At 43.6% G+C, this 15393-nt stretch overlaps 1 protein-coding gene across 13 annotated transcripts in view; it reads right to left on the bottom strand.

Annotated features, from left to right (window-relative positions):
• LOC115620079 (sorbin and SH3 domain-containing protein 1) overlaps nucleotides 1–15393 on the bottom strand; it is a 32052-nt gene that overhangs the window by 6258 nt on the left and 10401 nt on the right. For 2 of the 13 annotated variants that reach the window (XM_030513247.1, XM_030513246.1), the window contains exons 3-11: nucleotides 8387–8526; nucleotides 8210–8282; nucleotides 7955–7987; nucleotides 7332–7485; nucleotides 7149–7269; nucleotides 6793–6825; nucleotides 6270–6322; nucleotides 6028–6206; nucleotides 936–1019 (exon numbers count right to left, since the gene is read on the bottom strand). In XM_030513247.1, the coding sequence (XP_030369107.1) occupies nucleotides 936–1019; nucleotides 6028–6206; nucleotides 6270–6322; nucleotides 6793–6825; nucleotides 7149–7269; nucleotides 7332–7485; nucleotides 7955–7987; nucleotides 8210–8282; nucleotides 8387–8526 (870 nt within the window). Of the gene's footprint in view, nucleotides 1–935; nucleotides 1020–1321; nucleotides 2411–2464; nucleotides 5660–6027; nucleotides 6207–6269; nucleotides 6323–6792; nucleotides 6826–7148; nucleotides 7270–7331; nucleotides 7486–7954; nucleotides 7988–8209; nucleotides 8283–8386; nucleotides 8527–8734; nucleotides 8843–9007; nucleotides 9452–15213; nucleotides 15277–15393 lie in introns of those variants that run through there. The other 11 variants (XM_030513251.1, XM_030513249.1, XM_030513261.1 and 8 more) reach the window with 10 other exon arrangements.

Below are 15393 nucleotides of genomic sequence, written 5' to 3' on the forward strand. Positions count from 1 at the left end.
GCTTGCCCTCGGCTTATTGATGTTGCTTTTGTTGTTATTGCTGCTTGTTGTGCCCCTTGTCGCTGACCATGGCAACGTTGACGTGCGTCTCGAAGGTGAGCGTGCGCAGTTTGGGGGTGGCGCATGGGTGGTGCACGGTTGCTTCTATTGCCGCCACTATCAAGTGGTAAACAGGTCAGCATTGTCAGCGTTGTCAGCAGTGCCAGCTAGCCGGCTATTGCTATGGCTATTGCTATGGCTATTGGTGGTATCGATTATTTGACCATGGCATGTGCCAAAGCGTAAAGGAAGCTCATTAATGCCGCCGCGCCTTCAAACGAGAATTGCAGCAATTGCGGAAATTTCGCCACACAGAAGTGAGAATGGCTTTGGGAAAGGTCATTGAATGAGAGAGTGTGAGACAATGGGGCCAGTGACGTAGTATAAGAATTGTTTAAGGGTGTCATAATTACTTAAGTACTTCAGAATGATGATTTTTTTTATTGAATTATGGGTTCTGACTAATCAAATAAAAATATTTTTTTTGCGGCGAAAAGATGATACAATTATAGAGAGCCCGACTAACCAACTAAAATGGTTTAAGCTATTATTACGGAATTATATTGAAGATGGGATGATAATGACGTTTCTAACATTCAAAAATGAACAGTTTATTACCAAAGGTTGTACTTTTTGGTTAAGAAACCTGATCCTATTTCGGATTTGTTACAGTTCTACGTTTTCGTTCCCAGCAAATATCATCTGCCATGAAATATAACATATAAGTATAATAAAAGGAACACTCTATTGGCCAGTTCTGTCCATATAAATCAATTTCGTTTTCAAGGAAATATGGCAATGCGCAGAAGCTTGATAATAAATGCTTTGGCGTCAAGGAAGCTTGGCTCTTTTTTAGCGCAACTCTTTTATTTATTTCTGGTGTAAAATAAACTCACCTGAACCATTGCTGTACTGATCGTATGAGATGAGGCCCTTTGCAGGCGGTTGTGGAGGGATGGGTGGTGCGCTCGAGTCAAAGTCTGCGCCAGCAATGTAAACATACAATAGATAATTTCGAAAGACAAGAAACCAATTTTTGTATTCATCAAATTGATAGAGAGGAAAAATAAAAAACTAAGCCGATGTTCGAGATATATGTCAAGCCTTAGTGCCAAATAGCAGACCCTGCTCTGTGGTATTAGATGTTATTTTAGAAGTTATAGAGGGGCAACCACAACCAGGCACAGTTTGGTGGATAAGAGGCCCACGCAAAAGGTCAACAACACACGTGACTGCTGCTCAATAGAAGTGATAAAATAAGTTTTAAGAAAGTTGTAAGCACCTTTAAATGTTACCGCCATGGTCTTCTTGTAACGCTCAAAAGTTCCACCACCACCAGAACCACCATTCACGATATTTGTTGGCGGCCGTTTCCACACCTTGTTGCTGCTGCTGTGGTAGTTGGTTTTGGCTGTCGTTTGTTCGGCGCCATCGGGCACGTAGCGTGCCTTCGGCTGATGCATTTTCGGATCGAATTTTTGATTAGCGAAAATGTCGTCATAGTGTGGGCGCAACGAGCTGGTTAGACTCGAGCTGGTTTGATGTCTCTGCGATTTGGGAGGACGGGGCGGCGATGTGGAACTGGCCCTTTGTTGGCGAAGGGGCTTGCGTGGCACCTTGTCTACAGGATGTGGTCTTGGGTGTTTATGTGCCACCCAATCGGCACTGAGGTGCGCCTGTACGTCCCGCAAATCCGGATGGGAAGTGGATAAATAGCGTATGGCCTGCGGTTCGGGCGATTCATAGCGACTGCGAATGCGTTCTACAATGCCGGCCCTCCCGCCCTCTGGCTGTCCAACTCCACTGTTGCTGCTGTGGCTGCGTGTCGGACTGTGCCTGCGCTTTAGCTCCCGTTTGAGTGCTGCGGTCTTGCTTATTATATCAATGTGTGGCATAAGTCGATTTCGCAAAGCGCTGGGTGAAATGGCGCCCCTTTGCCGCCGACGGCTACGAGTCGGTGAGGATGCGCCGCTGCATAATTCAAATTTGTGCGTCAGCCACGAAACCGGGGCGTCCTCAGTGCCCGGCCTGGACATTTTCTCCTCCAGCACCGCTTCCGTTGCAGTGCGCAAGGCGTCTTTTGATTCCGTTTCCAAGCTCACGTTGAATTCGGGATCGCTGCGCGCCTTCCTCAGCGAACTAAGCCCAAAAAAATCACGCCGTTCATTGGACTGTTGTTGTTGGCTTATGCTCTCGAATTTCTGCTTCATCTTTTGCACTTCCCCGGTGTAGACACGCTGTAGATAAGAGGAAGAACCGGAAGCCTGCGATTGGGGCGAGAGACTGCGTGATCGGTAGTATGAATCGTAAAACTCAATGCTACCATCGGGTGTGACTGTTTGATCTAGATCGAAGCTAATTAGCGTTTGTTCTAAGTGATCAGAGCCCGTATCAAAATGATTCCCTCCGTCGACGTCATCAGTACCGTCGGGTGGTCGCAGAGGGGGCGTATGCAAATGAAAATTTACTCGTGTGTTGGCGGCTGCTGCACGCTCGCCAAAGACCCCACTCAGATCGGTCAACGAATTGCTTAATTCTGTGTGTCTATGCTGAACGACATTTTGGCGTGCCCGCTTTTCCATATTTTCATCTATAAGACGCATAACCTCGGCCTCGTCTGGCGAAGAGTCTTCTCGGGCATGATAAATTGTCTTGGGAGGCTCCTCAAATTGCCGATCCTCAAAATACTGAATCTTTTGGGTAATATTTTCCTTTGGTTCCCGAGACAGGGAGATCTCTGGTTTTATGTTCGAGGCCTTAGCTAATGCTGCCGGCTTCACTGCCTCCGGTTTTGGTCGAGGTGGAACGTCCGGGGGCTTGGCTAGTGTAAGCTCGGCGTTTTTGGCTGCAATGGCGCCACGTGTCTCGCGTGCTACCATCACTGGCGAGCTGCTTCGAGTGGCTCGTGGAAGAGTTTGATTGTCCTGGCTGAGCCCGGCAGCCTCGCGTCTTCGTAACACTGGTCCTAAGAGTTCCTCCTTCGAGATGCTGGAATTGCAGCGAACCTTGAGAGTGTTGGCATGGCTGCTGGGCCTCGAATTGTGCTCTACGGTAACCACATACTGCTCGGGAACTTCGGAATGCTTGCCGGGCTTGCGATTGCCGGCATAGATCTCATTCAACTGTTGAGTGATTTTCTTAATCTGATCTTTGGATAGAGTGCTGACCAATTCACTACCCAAGTGGTGATCTGTGTCAGTGGTTGAGGCATTACACTCGATTTTCTGTTCCATACTGGTGGTCAAATCGGCGACGGTATTACGTCTCCAGTAGGGACGGGATTGCTGGCGCTGAATCATACTTTCGTGATCCTTCAGCAGTTGCATCTGCTCAAAGTTTTCACGCAAGTCCTCCACGGACTTCTCCTTGGCATGCAGAGCAAAGTCGGCCTCTTGGCGCCACTTAATGTCCGCCACATCCTTGGAACGAAAGTGCAAGTCCTTTTCCTGTTGATCGTGTTTCAGCTTGCCCACCAGATAGTGCAGCTCCTTCTCCGCCCTCTCATGCAGACGCACCTTGCGCCATTCATCAAAGTCCAGCAGCTCGGCATCCTTGCGTATTGGATGAAAGTTGGTTACCGAGGTTGCCCGTTCTAGTTGGCCAACTCGCTCCAGCGTACTGTAGAATCGATTGAGATCGGTGAATCGCTCAGAGTTGTGGCGATAACGACAAGTGGGACTATGCCGTTCCAGATAGGTCAATGAAGTGGCACTATGCGCCAAGTCGCCGCATAAATAGAGTCCGCGTTTCGACCGATCGTCAGCACTGCTAAGGCTGCTGGCGCGAATTATTTTGTTGGCTTGATCTTGCTTCACACTCGAGCGCAGACTGTCAATGCGACGACGTGAAGGCGAGCGCACATTTCGAGATCCAGGTGGAACACGCACCTCCCGGGTGGGAGAGAACTTACGACTTCCACCCGATCTGGACGCCTCATAGTCTGGCTGTGGTGATTGCGGGCGTGCTATGTCCGTAACGGTTGAATGTTTTGTGCCATCGGACTTGCTCTGGCCATCGGGCTTGCTCTGGCTCTCATATTTCCACACCAGATCCTCAATACAACTAGGCTCCGGCTCACCTTCGTATTCATCATATAGTGAATCAGTGTATTGAACTGCAATCTCATGACGCACCGGACTTAGACTGCGTGGATTATGTAATGAACAGTACTTGTACTCGAATGACTCTTCCGGCACATGCCGCTTCTGGAGGTGTTGGGGCTGACCATGCTGGGTGATCGTCAGCGATTGCGACTGTTTGGCGTTGTAATCGTTCCAGAAATTTGTTTTCTCGCGCACTGACTCGCTGTACGATTCCTGTTGTGGCAGCGAGTTATAAGCAGCCTTTGTAGGCGACTTCTGCATCGGTTGGGGTTTCTTGGGTCTGATATTGGTATTTGCTTTGAGAGCTGCGCGCTTGCGAGCAATATGTGTGTCACTCTTACTGCACTGCAATGGTGTAGAAGTGGCAGCCCTAATTGGCTTTCCACTCGTCTTGGACTTGCTCACATAGGTCTTGGGTGGTGCAATTGGTACTATTTCGTGCTTGACTACAGAGTCGATCGAAAAGGTAGAATTGCTGCGCGGCAAACTGTCATTGGAGGCCGACTTTTGGACGGTTGTCTTCACAGTCGTGCTGTTTCTGACGCAATTCGTTTTGGGCAGTGCCTTTTTTAGTGAACGGGTGCAGTCCAGCAAGGTCTGTGGACGAATTTGTGGGAAGCACATAGTATGGCGAGTGGTGGTGCTCACCGTGGTATTGCCAACGGATCGCGAGCTCTGACGCAATCGTGGTAACGATTTACTACGCGCATGCGCATTGCACGTGGCATAAGAACGCACTGCCGCTTTGACATCCTGCGGAGATTTTAGCGAGGGATCGCGCAAAATGTTCGTGCTCGCCTCAAAGTTGGTGCGACTTGGTGGCAATGTATTTTCCAACCGTTTCTTTTCCTCGGCAAAGGTGCGTTCCTTGGAGATGCTGCGGCCAAAAGCCACCGGACTGCGACTACTCTGCCGGAGAGCCATTAGTCGTGCCTGTCGACGTGTAGGACTCACGGAGCGCAGCCGTGCATGATGCTGCTGCTGAACACGTGTCAAATAGCCATCTTTATTGCGCGTCTCATTCGTGGCAGTGAGAGTGGTCAGAAGCGTAGACACGGCACCCGCAGACTTGGATCGGCAGATGGGCTCTCGACGCGAGGATCCGGAGCCATGCTTGCGTAATGTTATGGTGCCATATTTGTTGGCGCCCAACGGCAAACTATCCGGCGGTTGGAAGCATTGCTCGTGCCGACTCCCGAGGGAGCTCGGCGGAACCTTGGTCACTTTTTCGACTCGCACAGTTGTCTTGTTACATGACGACTTTCGATTTGGCGGCAACGGCGGCGGCAATGTTTCCTGTTGCTGCTGCTTTTTATTACTCAACGGAATGAAAGAGGGTAAATTTTTCGAGAAATTCGAGAACATGTTGGTTGTGGTTGAGGGCGGCGGCGGTGGAGTCGGTGGCTTGGGCGCAATCACAGCTTCTTGCTCCGTGTCCGATTCAATCTCTTTGGTGCTGACGCGTATTTTCGTTAGCGTCGGCGTAATCTGTATGAATTCAAATTCTTCCACAAATTCTTTGGGAAAAATATGGGAAAGAGCATTCGATTAGGTATAATTTGCAGGAGTTCTTTTAAGGGTGCTCGTTGCAAATAGTGCTGCTGTAGTTTATAGAGGTTCTGGTGTAAGTGGTACTTTGTGCGTCCAAGTTTCTGCTGTTTCTGGTGACTTTGTGGAGCGAAAAATTGCTGATAACAACATCTAGTGAGCGCAGTACGCGTGATTCTAATTAATAATAGTAGAGCTTATAGACTGACCCTGGCAGAACCAACACCATTGCGGAGATATTAGTCACATTAGAGGAGGAAGATCGCATTAAGACTTATTAGCTCTAACTGTTAGTAAATAAACAATGTGTATTTACGATTATCTATTTTTTTCGTACCTTTGGGTTTCTCGGGCGCTGGCTTACGGAAGCCAAGTAAAGGTGGTTCCCCACCAGCCTGCAGGCTCTTGTAGGCCTGCTTTTGCTCTACTGGACTGAGCGGGCTGCTCTGTGGAAGCTCCTTCTTGCGAAAGACTAGATTGGAATCGCTAGTATAGCCAGATTCTTTGGCCAGCGCTCTGAAATTGCAACATTAATTAGAACAATGGTAACACATTTACTAAAAATCGAGCAACGCATACCTGGAGAGGTTTCCTTCAGTGTACAGTGGCGACAGCTTTGATTGCTCCAAATTCTAATTCAAATAGAAGACAATATTAGTTAAGTGGTGGGAACTTAGTTCTACATTGTAGTATATATAAACTTTGGCTTTTGTTTTTCTTGTTGCATACATTAGTAATTTAGGTGCCTTTTTGTGAACGAGATGATATCTGCTGCTAACTGAATCCATAATTGGGAAAACTTACTGCATATATATCAAAATCCTCGACGAATTCTATTATAATACGCGGTATGCGTGTATGTTCCCTAAGCCACTTTTCATTCAAAAGTTTTTAGGGAGGGAATTGAAAATAGCATGGGAAGAGTTTTAAAAAATATTATTTAACAATTGTTGAACAACGGAAAACATTTTGAGAAACTCAAAGAAGTAGTAGGAGCAGAAACTGAAAAGTGGTCTCATAAATTTAAACTATATCTTGGATAAATAAACTCTAGAATTAAATTAGTTGTCTAGAACAGAACAGAAAAAAATAGAGTTCATACCCCGTTAAAGATGTCCATCACTTCGTCCCACCACTAGAAATGTGAATAAAATATTTGCTGTGTTAGAATATATTTATGTGAACGCAATGAGTGTATAAATGAACGGGCATTATGTACGACTTGGAATTGAGGTGATTTTGAGGAGAAATAGGCTTAAAGCAATTATGAAAAAAAGTTGAAACTCTTAACCACAATAGGTGCCGAGTTCAAATGGATTAGATATTGCTATGGGGCGTGAAAATTGTGAGAGCGAATGGGTAAGCGGTCAAAATTATTTGCTGTGCTGCAAATATACCAAAAGTGCCGGGGCTAGTGCGTGATTGTGGGTTGAATGTAATGCCAAGAGCAGCACTTACTTCCTTCTTTTCCTTCTCGGACACAGATGAGTGACCTGTGGTGTAGTTCTCTATGCGACCTGGTTGATTTTTATATGAGTTCTGCGTAGATTTAATTGGATTGGGCATAGTACCATACAAACTGCAAAAGAGATAGTTAATCGAATATGCAAAATAATTTCTAATCTGTAATAGTCGACTCACTTCTCGTCCTGATGGAGATTGCGCACGTTGACGGCCGAGGATACGGATTGCATGCGATGCGGATTATATGTGCGGTACCTCACTGTTGAGTAGTCGGAGTCGTAATTGGGTTCCGGCTCTGACACATAACCACTGGCCTTGTACGTGGGACGCGCTGCGTGTGAGGATTAATCGGTAAGATAAATAAAGTCTAAGCTAAGGGACGTGCGAGTAGTACTACTGTTGATATTGTCGAGAGTACGAGTATGTTCAGCAGGCATGGTGTTAGCGATTTCCACTGGCTCTAAGCTTACGAGTAGTAGGTGAATAGTGAGGCCTTACTTTAAGTGTTAGTGTTGGATTTAGTAAAAGCGTTTCATACGAGCATTGCTGCTGTGCCGCGTCCAATTTGTCGATGAGCTGAACTGCACAATAAATGTAAATAATATATGGAAACCATAATTGAACATGCAAATAAAATGATAACTACAACTACTAAATAAAATCACACCATTCGGAAGCGCGTCTTCTAACGGCACCGCTGACTACATACGAGTATATACAAGCCAAATCAAAGCATTATGTAAGTACGTACATCTATAGGACTATAAGTATATCAGTATAATAGTATATGAAAGAATCACCTCTTGGACACTTGTAGCGTATCACGAAATCATCTGATTGCGTTAAGAGGATAGAATATTTGCGAACCAAGACAAATCAATCAGAGTGGAAGTTGGAAATTTGAAGCAGATAATCAGAAGTAATACTTGTATTAACATTTTATTGGATAGCTGAAATATTATACAATTTTCAAGGGGAAAGGGGTTGGGATTGTGATGGGGAGAAACAAGGCTTGGTAATTGTATAACATTTCAGTTTCTTTTCCAAACATTTACCGCCATTTTTCTGCTTATGTATGGTCTGGTATAGTCGCTTGTACCATTCATGCTGATGCGGTTCCTGCACCTCCTGAGGCATATGCCGCGATTACGTTTTGAAAAACAGAGAATAGTCAGATATCAAATAGGGCTGCTGCTTGCTTTTTATCAGTCTCTAAGGATTCGAAATGTTACCGATCTGAGTATTATGGGCATTCCATCGTTGGTCACCGGACCGATGCCCTCGTATTGCCGACGACCTAACTGTGCCATTTTGCGCGGACGATCGCTGTCCGTCTCGGGCTCGCTCATATACTCGTGCTTGACTTTGTAGACTGGAAACCGTAAATTGCAATTTTAGTGTTTTAGCTCAAATCGTGATACGAATACAGTGGATTGGTGTTAACATTTAGACTGGTATTGTCTGTGTAGCCCTGTGCCTAATTGTGTAACGACGTGAGCTCGATCATGGATCTTTCATTGGCCATACAGTGGGGCTGTGGCTTAACTCCTCTAAGGGTACTACTAATTCGGCATACTTACTGACTTCATTAGGCCGATAGGCTGGACGGCTTGTGTCTGATAGCTGGCGACGCACGAACGGTCTGCGAAGCTCCGCGTTTGAAGCCGAGCGCTCGAATGCCTCGAGTTCTAAGCATCAGCGTGAGTGGAGAGGAGATTTGAAGGATTTGTAAAATTAAAAAGATTCATTAGCGGGCTGGCTAATCAAGAGAGACAGACTAATTAGAAAGGCAAGGTATTTAAGCAAAACACGAGTGGAGAAAAGGGCAGCAATACGAATATCAACTACAGTACTTTTAATCTTATCCGAAACGCTTGCACTGGCGGGCAGGGGCACGAATTGGGAGGAGCAATCAGTCTCCGCGTAATCAGAGTTGAGAGTCGTGGGCGTGCTCAAGTTTGTGCAGCTATTTGCGGAGCGCGGTGCTGGCAGTGGAGGTGGGGGCAGGTTGGTGTAGGACCACGGCGGTTGTTGTTGCTGTGGTTGCTGCTGATGCTGCTGCTGCTGCTGATGCTGCTGCTGCTGAAGGGCTGTGTAGCGACGAGGCAATGTGGGCGATTCAAAGCGCACCGGACGAAATTCTTTGCGTCCGCTCGATGGCGACGGCTGTGGCGTCCAGATGGGCTGTGTGGGCGGCGGAGGAGGCGTCGGGGCTGCCGATGAGATGGATCCTGCGCGGGTGCTGTCTAACTCATTTGTCGAGCCATATGGTGTTTGACTTTTCGGTGTCCACACGCCTGTTGAAAGTTTGAACGGTTTTATGAGCATGGGAGTGGGAGTGCGTGTGGATGTGGATGTGGGCGTGGCCGTGGCCGTAGGCATCCCAATAAAAGGTGTCAAACATGACGTTCTCAGGGACATACATACTACACACACACACACACACGTGTGCATGTGTATACATTGGAGATAGACATGGAGAGTTGATTGAGTTAAGTTTCGCTTTGTCGCCTGACACTTACACTTGTCAACAGATATATGCATTGTATGCTGCGGTCGATTTCATGATTTCAACGCGCCTTGTTCTTTTTCTTTTCGTTTTTTAAACAAAAATAAATGTTGCAGTCAACAAACTGACCGAAGACAAATTGACAAACAAACATAGCGACGTAGAACAGCAATAATTAATACGACCAAGGAAGCCGCATTTGGCAGACATTCAAATTTTTCGGTCACACGAAAAGGCAACGCACACATACACACACACATTCACATTTGCATACATACTCGTACGTGTGACTATAAAAACGTTTGGGGATGAGTCACCACACTTGGCGCATGTTTAAAATTTACAAACACACACAGACACACACACAAACACACTGTCTGATATAAAATTATATTTGCCCGCAGAACGAGAGGTGTTTTAAATTTTTGACACAGTGAGGATTGCTTCAGCGAAACAATAAGTTCAGAACAAATAATAAAATTTGAGCGTTTAACTCTTTGGGTAAAGGATGTACAAGTATTTAGAAATGTGTTTTCCTTTTTTCAAACTTTATGCATAATCGTTAGTTTTTGGAATGTATCCGAAAAGGGAGATGCTAAGTGATACGATTTTATACCCCGTTATGGGTTAACAAAATAAAATTCTACATAGTTTAAGAAATGATTCTTAGAATTTATCAGAAAAATAAGATTTTAGTCAGCTAGCTCTTGATTCCTTTTCTTACGTAAGATTAAAAGAATGAGTCCAAAAATATGTAATTTCGAGCTAGTTTTGAATTTATATTATATATTTAAATAGCTTCAATGTGAATAAATAAAAATCACTTTAAAGTAGTAATCTGTAATGACCGTAGCACACTAAAAGGTTCCAGGTCTATCGAATGATAGATTAAATTAACAAACGTACATCCTTAAATACATATTTCTTTTATAGTCTGTCTCTATTCGTATTCTCTTTGAAAATCCAGAATACTTGCAAGCCCTGCAAGCTGCTATGATTCTTAGGCTTGATTTATTAGAATACTATACATAGGTTAAGGATCGGCAATTGAAATGATTGAATAGCCCTCGTAAACATTGCAACTCCGACTAGAAAATCTTTTATTATGCAATATAGTTTTATTCGCCACCTGTATAAGCTGCGAAAACCACACATTCACAATCACGGATGCTACTCGTCCTAAGACATTGACACGTATGTCTCACACACACAAACACACACGTACACATTCGCACATTTGATTTTGTTTCGTTTTTAGCTTTCTGTTGGTTTCATTGAGCATATGCCTTTCGTGGGCGCGCTGACGTCTTTATTCAATCAGCACTTAATTGAATTTGGCATATCGAGGGGAAGACAAACAAGGCAAAGAATCATCCTGTCGATCAAACTCCACTCGCATTCGCTAACATTGACTTTTCCATTACCTATCCGTTGCGGCAGGAGACAAGCACAGGTGTTGGTATGCAAAGTTTATAATCGATATAAATAAAATGCACAAACAAACGAAAAGTCCATTAATATTTGCACGGTTCGTAGGGTTCGTAGGGCTCGTAGGATGTTAGGCTTTGGCGTTTGTAAAATCGACTGCTCTATTTTTTATCTGAGTTGCTGACTCCGCGCGCGGCTCGAAGCGACTGAATTTTGCGTGACCCAGCGTCGAGCAGACCAACTCAGTATTATTTCTGTTTTCAGCTTGGAAAGCGCGACTAAATGAAAACCAAAAATAAAAAACAAAAGGCAGCAGCAAAGGCATAAGAGGCGCGCACCAAAACGCAAGCAAATCACAAGCGACTGCTAAATGACTAAACACACCCAGTCAGGGGCAGTCAACAGACAATCACACACATATAGACATATAGACATATAGAGAGACCCACTGCCGGGCCGGGCCGAGCCGAGCCGTTAGCTCCCCAGAGTTCGCCAGTGGCTGAGTGGTTGGGCGTTCCGTGTGTCGAGGCAGCGATTTAAATAGAAGATCAATTACGCTACAATAAACCGCCATCGCTTGCAGTGCCTCAAAAGCTGGGAAAACGGGCCGTGACGGGACGGGATAGGGTGGAGGGGGTGGCAGTGCGGCTTCGCTGCGCAGTGCTCGATCAAGCGCGCACTGTTCAGAGTTCAGAGGCAGCAGCAGTAGCAGCAGTAGCAGCAGGGCTGAAATTAAAAGGCGAATCCATCACAAAAACCAAATAAAACAAAAACCCATTCGAAACAAAAGCAAAGCGCAGCACAGAGCATGTCATGGCAGAGAGTTTTGGAACGCCAATTATGCGTGCGATGCCAATTGGAACGGGTGTGTGCTTACTGGGACTATTTACGTCCATATAACATATAAACACTATACTCGTACAGTATGTACTGACACATGCGACAAAGAGTTCTAGAGTCAATCAAAATGATTTCATTACTTTAAACTTTTGGGGCCGAGCATGCGAGTAATGCGAAAAGTACGCATTTGGTTTGGTCACATACTATACTTGTACAATAGACAATTGTTGTTATGAGTCTAGTCTTTTTGTGGACGCTTGGCACTTCCGCTTGCTGCTGCCTGCTAACAAAATCCACTTTAGAATAAATCAATCGGAAATTTTTGCCATTAAGAACAATGCTTTGAACATGCTAATAAAAGCAACCAAAGCAGCTAAAACTTGGGTGTGTGCCCGCTGCCGCCATCTGAAGGAGCGCCCGCGCTCGTTCGTGAAGAAGAGCAATCGGTGTAGCCAGGCCAGGTCTGGGTCTGGAAATTTGAAATTGGGTTGCCATCAACAGCACAGAATGAGAAAATAGACGACCACATTGAGTCACACTCACTTGGCATTTATTTCAAATTCAAATAATCGATTTGCAAAATGGAAAATCGAAATGCCATTTCGAGAAACGACAACAATGCAGGATGGAGGGAATTTCTTCAACCTACCTGCAATGAGCGCACATTTAATTTTAGCATATTTTCGAAAATTTCCAATAGCGAAACGACAACAGCGCAAGTCATTAATGCCTACTATGGCCTTGTAGAACCTACACACACACACACACACACACACACCTCAAGCACAGATACCTAGAGGTTGAAAGGCTGCGCCCGTTGAACAAACAACCTGTGCCATAAAGTAGGGAGCAACTTGGGAGCTCTCTAAACCATTGAACCGTTGTGACAGAGGCCGAAGGGTGCGCCGCCAACGCATTGTGTTTTTGTGTGAGTCTGTCTGTCTGCCTGTGTGTGTGTGTGCGTGTGTGTGTGCTATCAAATTAAAAGCCATTTTCAAATTGATTTATTTGGTATGCCATTATTCAGTGGACATATTTATGGAGTGCGCTATTCGGAGCATGCAGTGGCTGTGCATCATCAGCCGCCCTTTGAAAGAGGCATACTGTTTTGAAGAATATTCGGAAAATAGGGTGACAGGTTGCAGGGAGATGGTGTGAGGAGAGATAAAATCTTCTTTTTATATTGATGTAAACATATTAGATTGAGAGCGAAATGGATAAAAATGGATTAGATTGCCCTAAAACTTGATAATAAAACCACAACCTGATTTAAGGCTGCAGTAAAATTTTATGGGTTTTGATTAACACAAAGCAAGTGTTTGCCACTTTAATTTAGGAAGACATTAATGTGATTAATCAGGCGCTAAAAATATTTCAAGATACAATTCGCCCATCATAAATGTACATAGTTTTGTTTGCAAACGCTCAAAACAGCTTTTTAGTGAGTAAAATATTGAACATGAATTACAGATTCAGAGAAAGGCAAAAAATATAAAGTTATAAATCGTACAGGAGTCGTACCATAATATTGTTTATAAAAATGCTGCTCACTTAAAGCAACTCCATCGTCGCATTGCACAGTTCATTCACACAATGAATGTATGCATTTCGTGAGAATGTTACATCATAGTTTCTTAAATTTGCTAGTCCCTATAAAGAACCAGAAATCATTCTACTTAGTGAAATTGTTTGTTATACTTTCACTCGAGCCTATAAAACTAGATGTATGTATATTGTTTGATGAAAAATGTTCTTTAGAAATGTTCAGATTTCGGCCTTTTAGCCCTTAGCATATAGTAATATATATGTTCAAGTTCAACGCAATTTATAACAACAATAAATTTTCTTTAGTCACTAAAAGTCGCCACATTTATATTTGTTTTTGTTTTTGCACGCAGTAAAAAAGAAAAACACATAGCCAAGTTTTAAAAATAACAACGTACAAATTAATGCTTTAAATAAATATAAACGCCCATATAGACATTTAAACCCCAACAGAATGAAGAGAAGAAAAAAAACTGCGAAAAATAAAGAAATTTCATAAATACATAGATATACTGAATAATGCTGTTAAGACTAAACATTAAGGCTGGCACAAATGAGATCAATACACAACTGAATGAGCAGCCGATGAAAACACTAACGCCTTTGACGTTATATCAGAAAGCCATCGCATAATGACGCCAATCAAAAGCATACAAAATCAACATAATCGCCAACGCGTATACGTATTTTGATGGATTATCTGTGCGCGACCATAAGGTGTAGAAAACTCATCCACAGACACATACACACACACACACACACACTCATACACATCATCAGCATCTTTAGTGCGAGCGTCAGAGCGTTAGAAGCGATATGGAAACACTACTATTATGGACGGAAACTATTTTCCATCCATCTGGCCAAGACTTTCAGTTTATTCCCCAGTTTTATGGACATTGTAAATAGCAGCTGTGGGCGGCTAACAACATCGCAGAGCTTCGATCACGGCGATGAGCACATTGCAAATATATTGTAATAAATATCGCCTAAACATTTTTCTATTGTACGTCATTTTATAAATATAGAACACATTTGATAAACGCGCACCTCCAGTTCCAGCTGGACGATGCTTGCTATATGGCTGAGAAGTTTGTGAAAATTTGCCAGGAAAATTAACTAATGTGAAATATTTTGAGGAAAGATATGAATAGAATTATATTGTGAAATCAGAAATCAAGTTCAACGGTTTGAAATAAATAAACTATACAAAATCTTAATAAAACATGTGCAAGAAATGCCGAAAACAGCCGACAGTAAGCGAAACAAAATGAAACTGCTATATAAATACAAGGCAATAAATTTAAACAAATACCAAAACGCTTCTGAAATTTTTCAAAATGCCATCGGGGATAGTTGATTAAGGCTGAGCACAATAAATTCGAGTACATTCCAGACTGAAAGACTACATGAAGCACGATTTCTGTCTGCGTACAATCAGTTTTTAGCCAAAAGTTATATAGTGTTTATCAATCAACTTAAAGGGGTAGAAAAAAGATGAAAAATACATTTAATGCTGAATTTAGGCATTCATTCATTAATGACAACCACCCAGACATTTGAAATATCGAAACTACTGACCCATTGAAAACGTCATGTTCGCCATTTATGATTGTCACGATTTGAGTCAACGCACACATCACGCTCTTATCCAAGACTTTAGTTTGTATGTGCGAGTAGGAATATTCGGATATAGCAAAAAGCTATATGCATTAATATTTATCTGGCGACTTTTACCTGTGCCCGCTGGCGCTCGTGCTTTAAATTTAGGTGCGAACATTGTCGTGTTTTGCGTGTGTTCTACAAAATATTTCGTTTTGATAGTTAACAAAAAATTACAAATCAATTAAGTAATATCAATTTATGGTTTAAGTAACACAAAATGCATTTAAAGGTCACTTTTAAATATGAGTGCTT

Source organism: Scaptodrosophila lebanonensis, unplaced genomic scaffold, assembly GCF_003285725.1.
Source record: "Scaptodrosophila lebanonensis strain 11010-0011.00,11010-0021.00 unplaced genomic scaffold, SlebRS2 tig00000001-arrow-pilon, whole genome shotgun sequence".
NCBI lineage: Eukaryota > Metazoa > Arthropoda > Insecta > Diptera > Drosophilidae > Scaptodrosophila > Scaptodrosophila lebanonensis.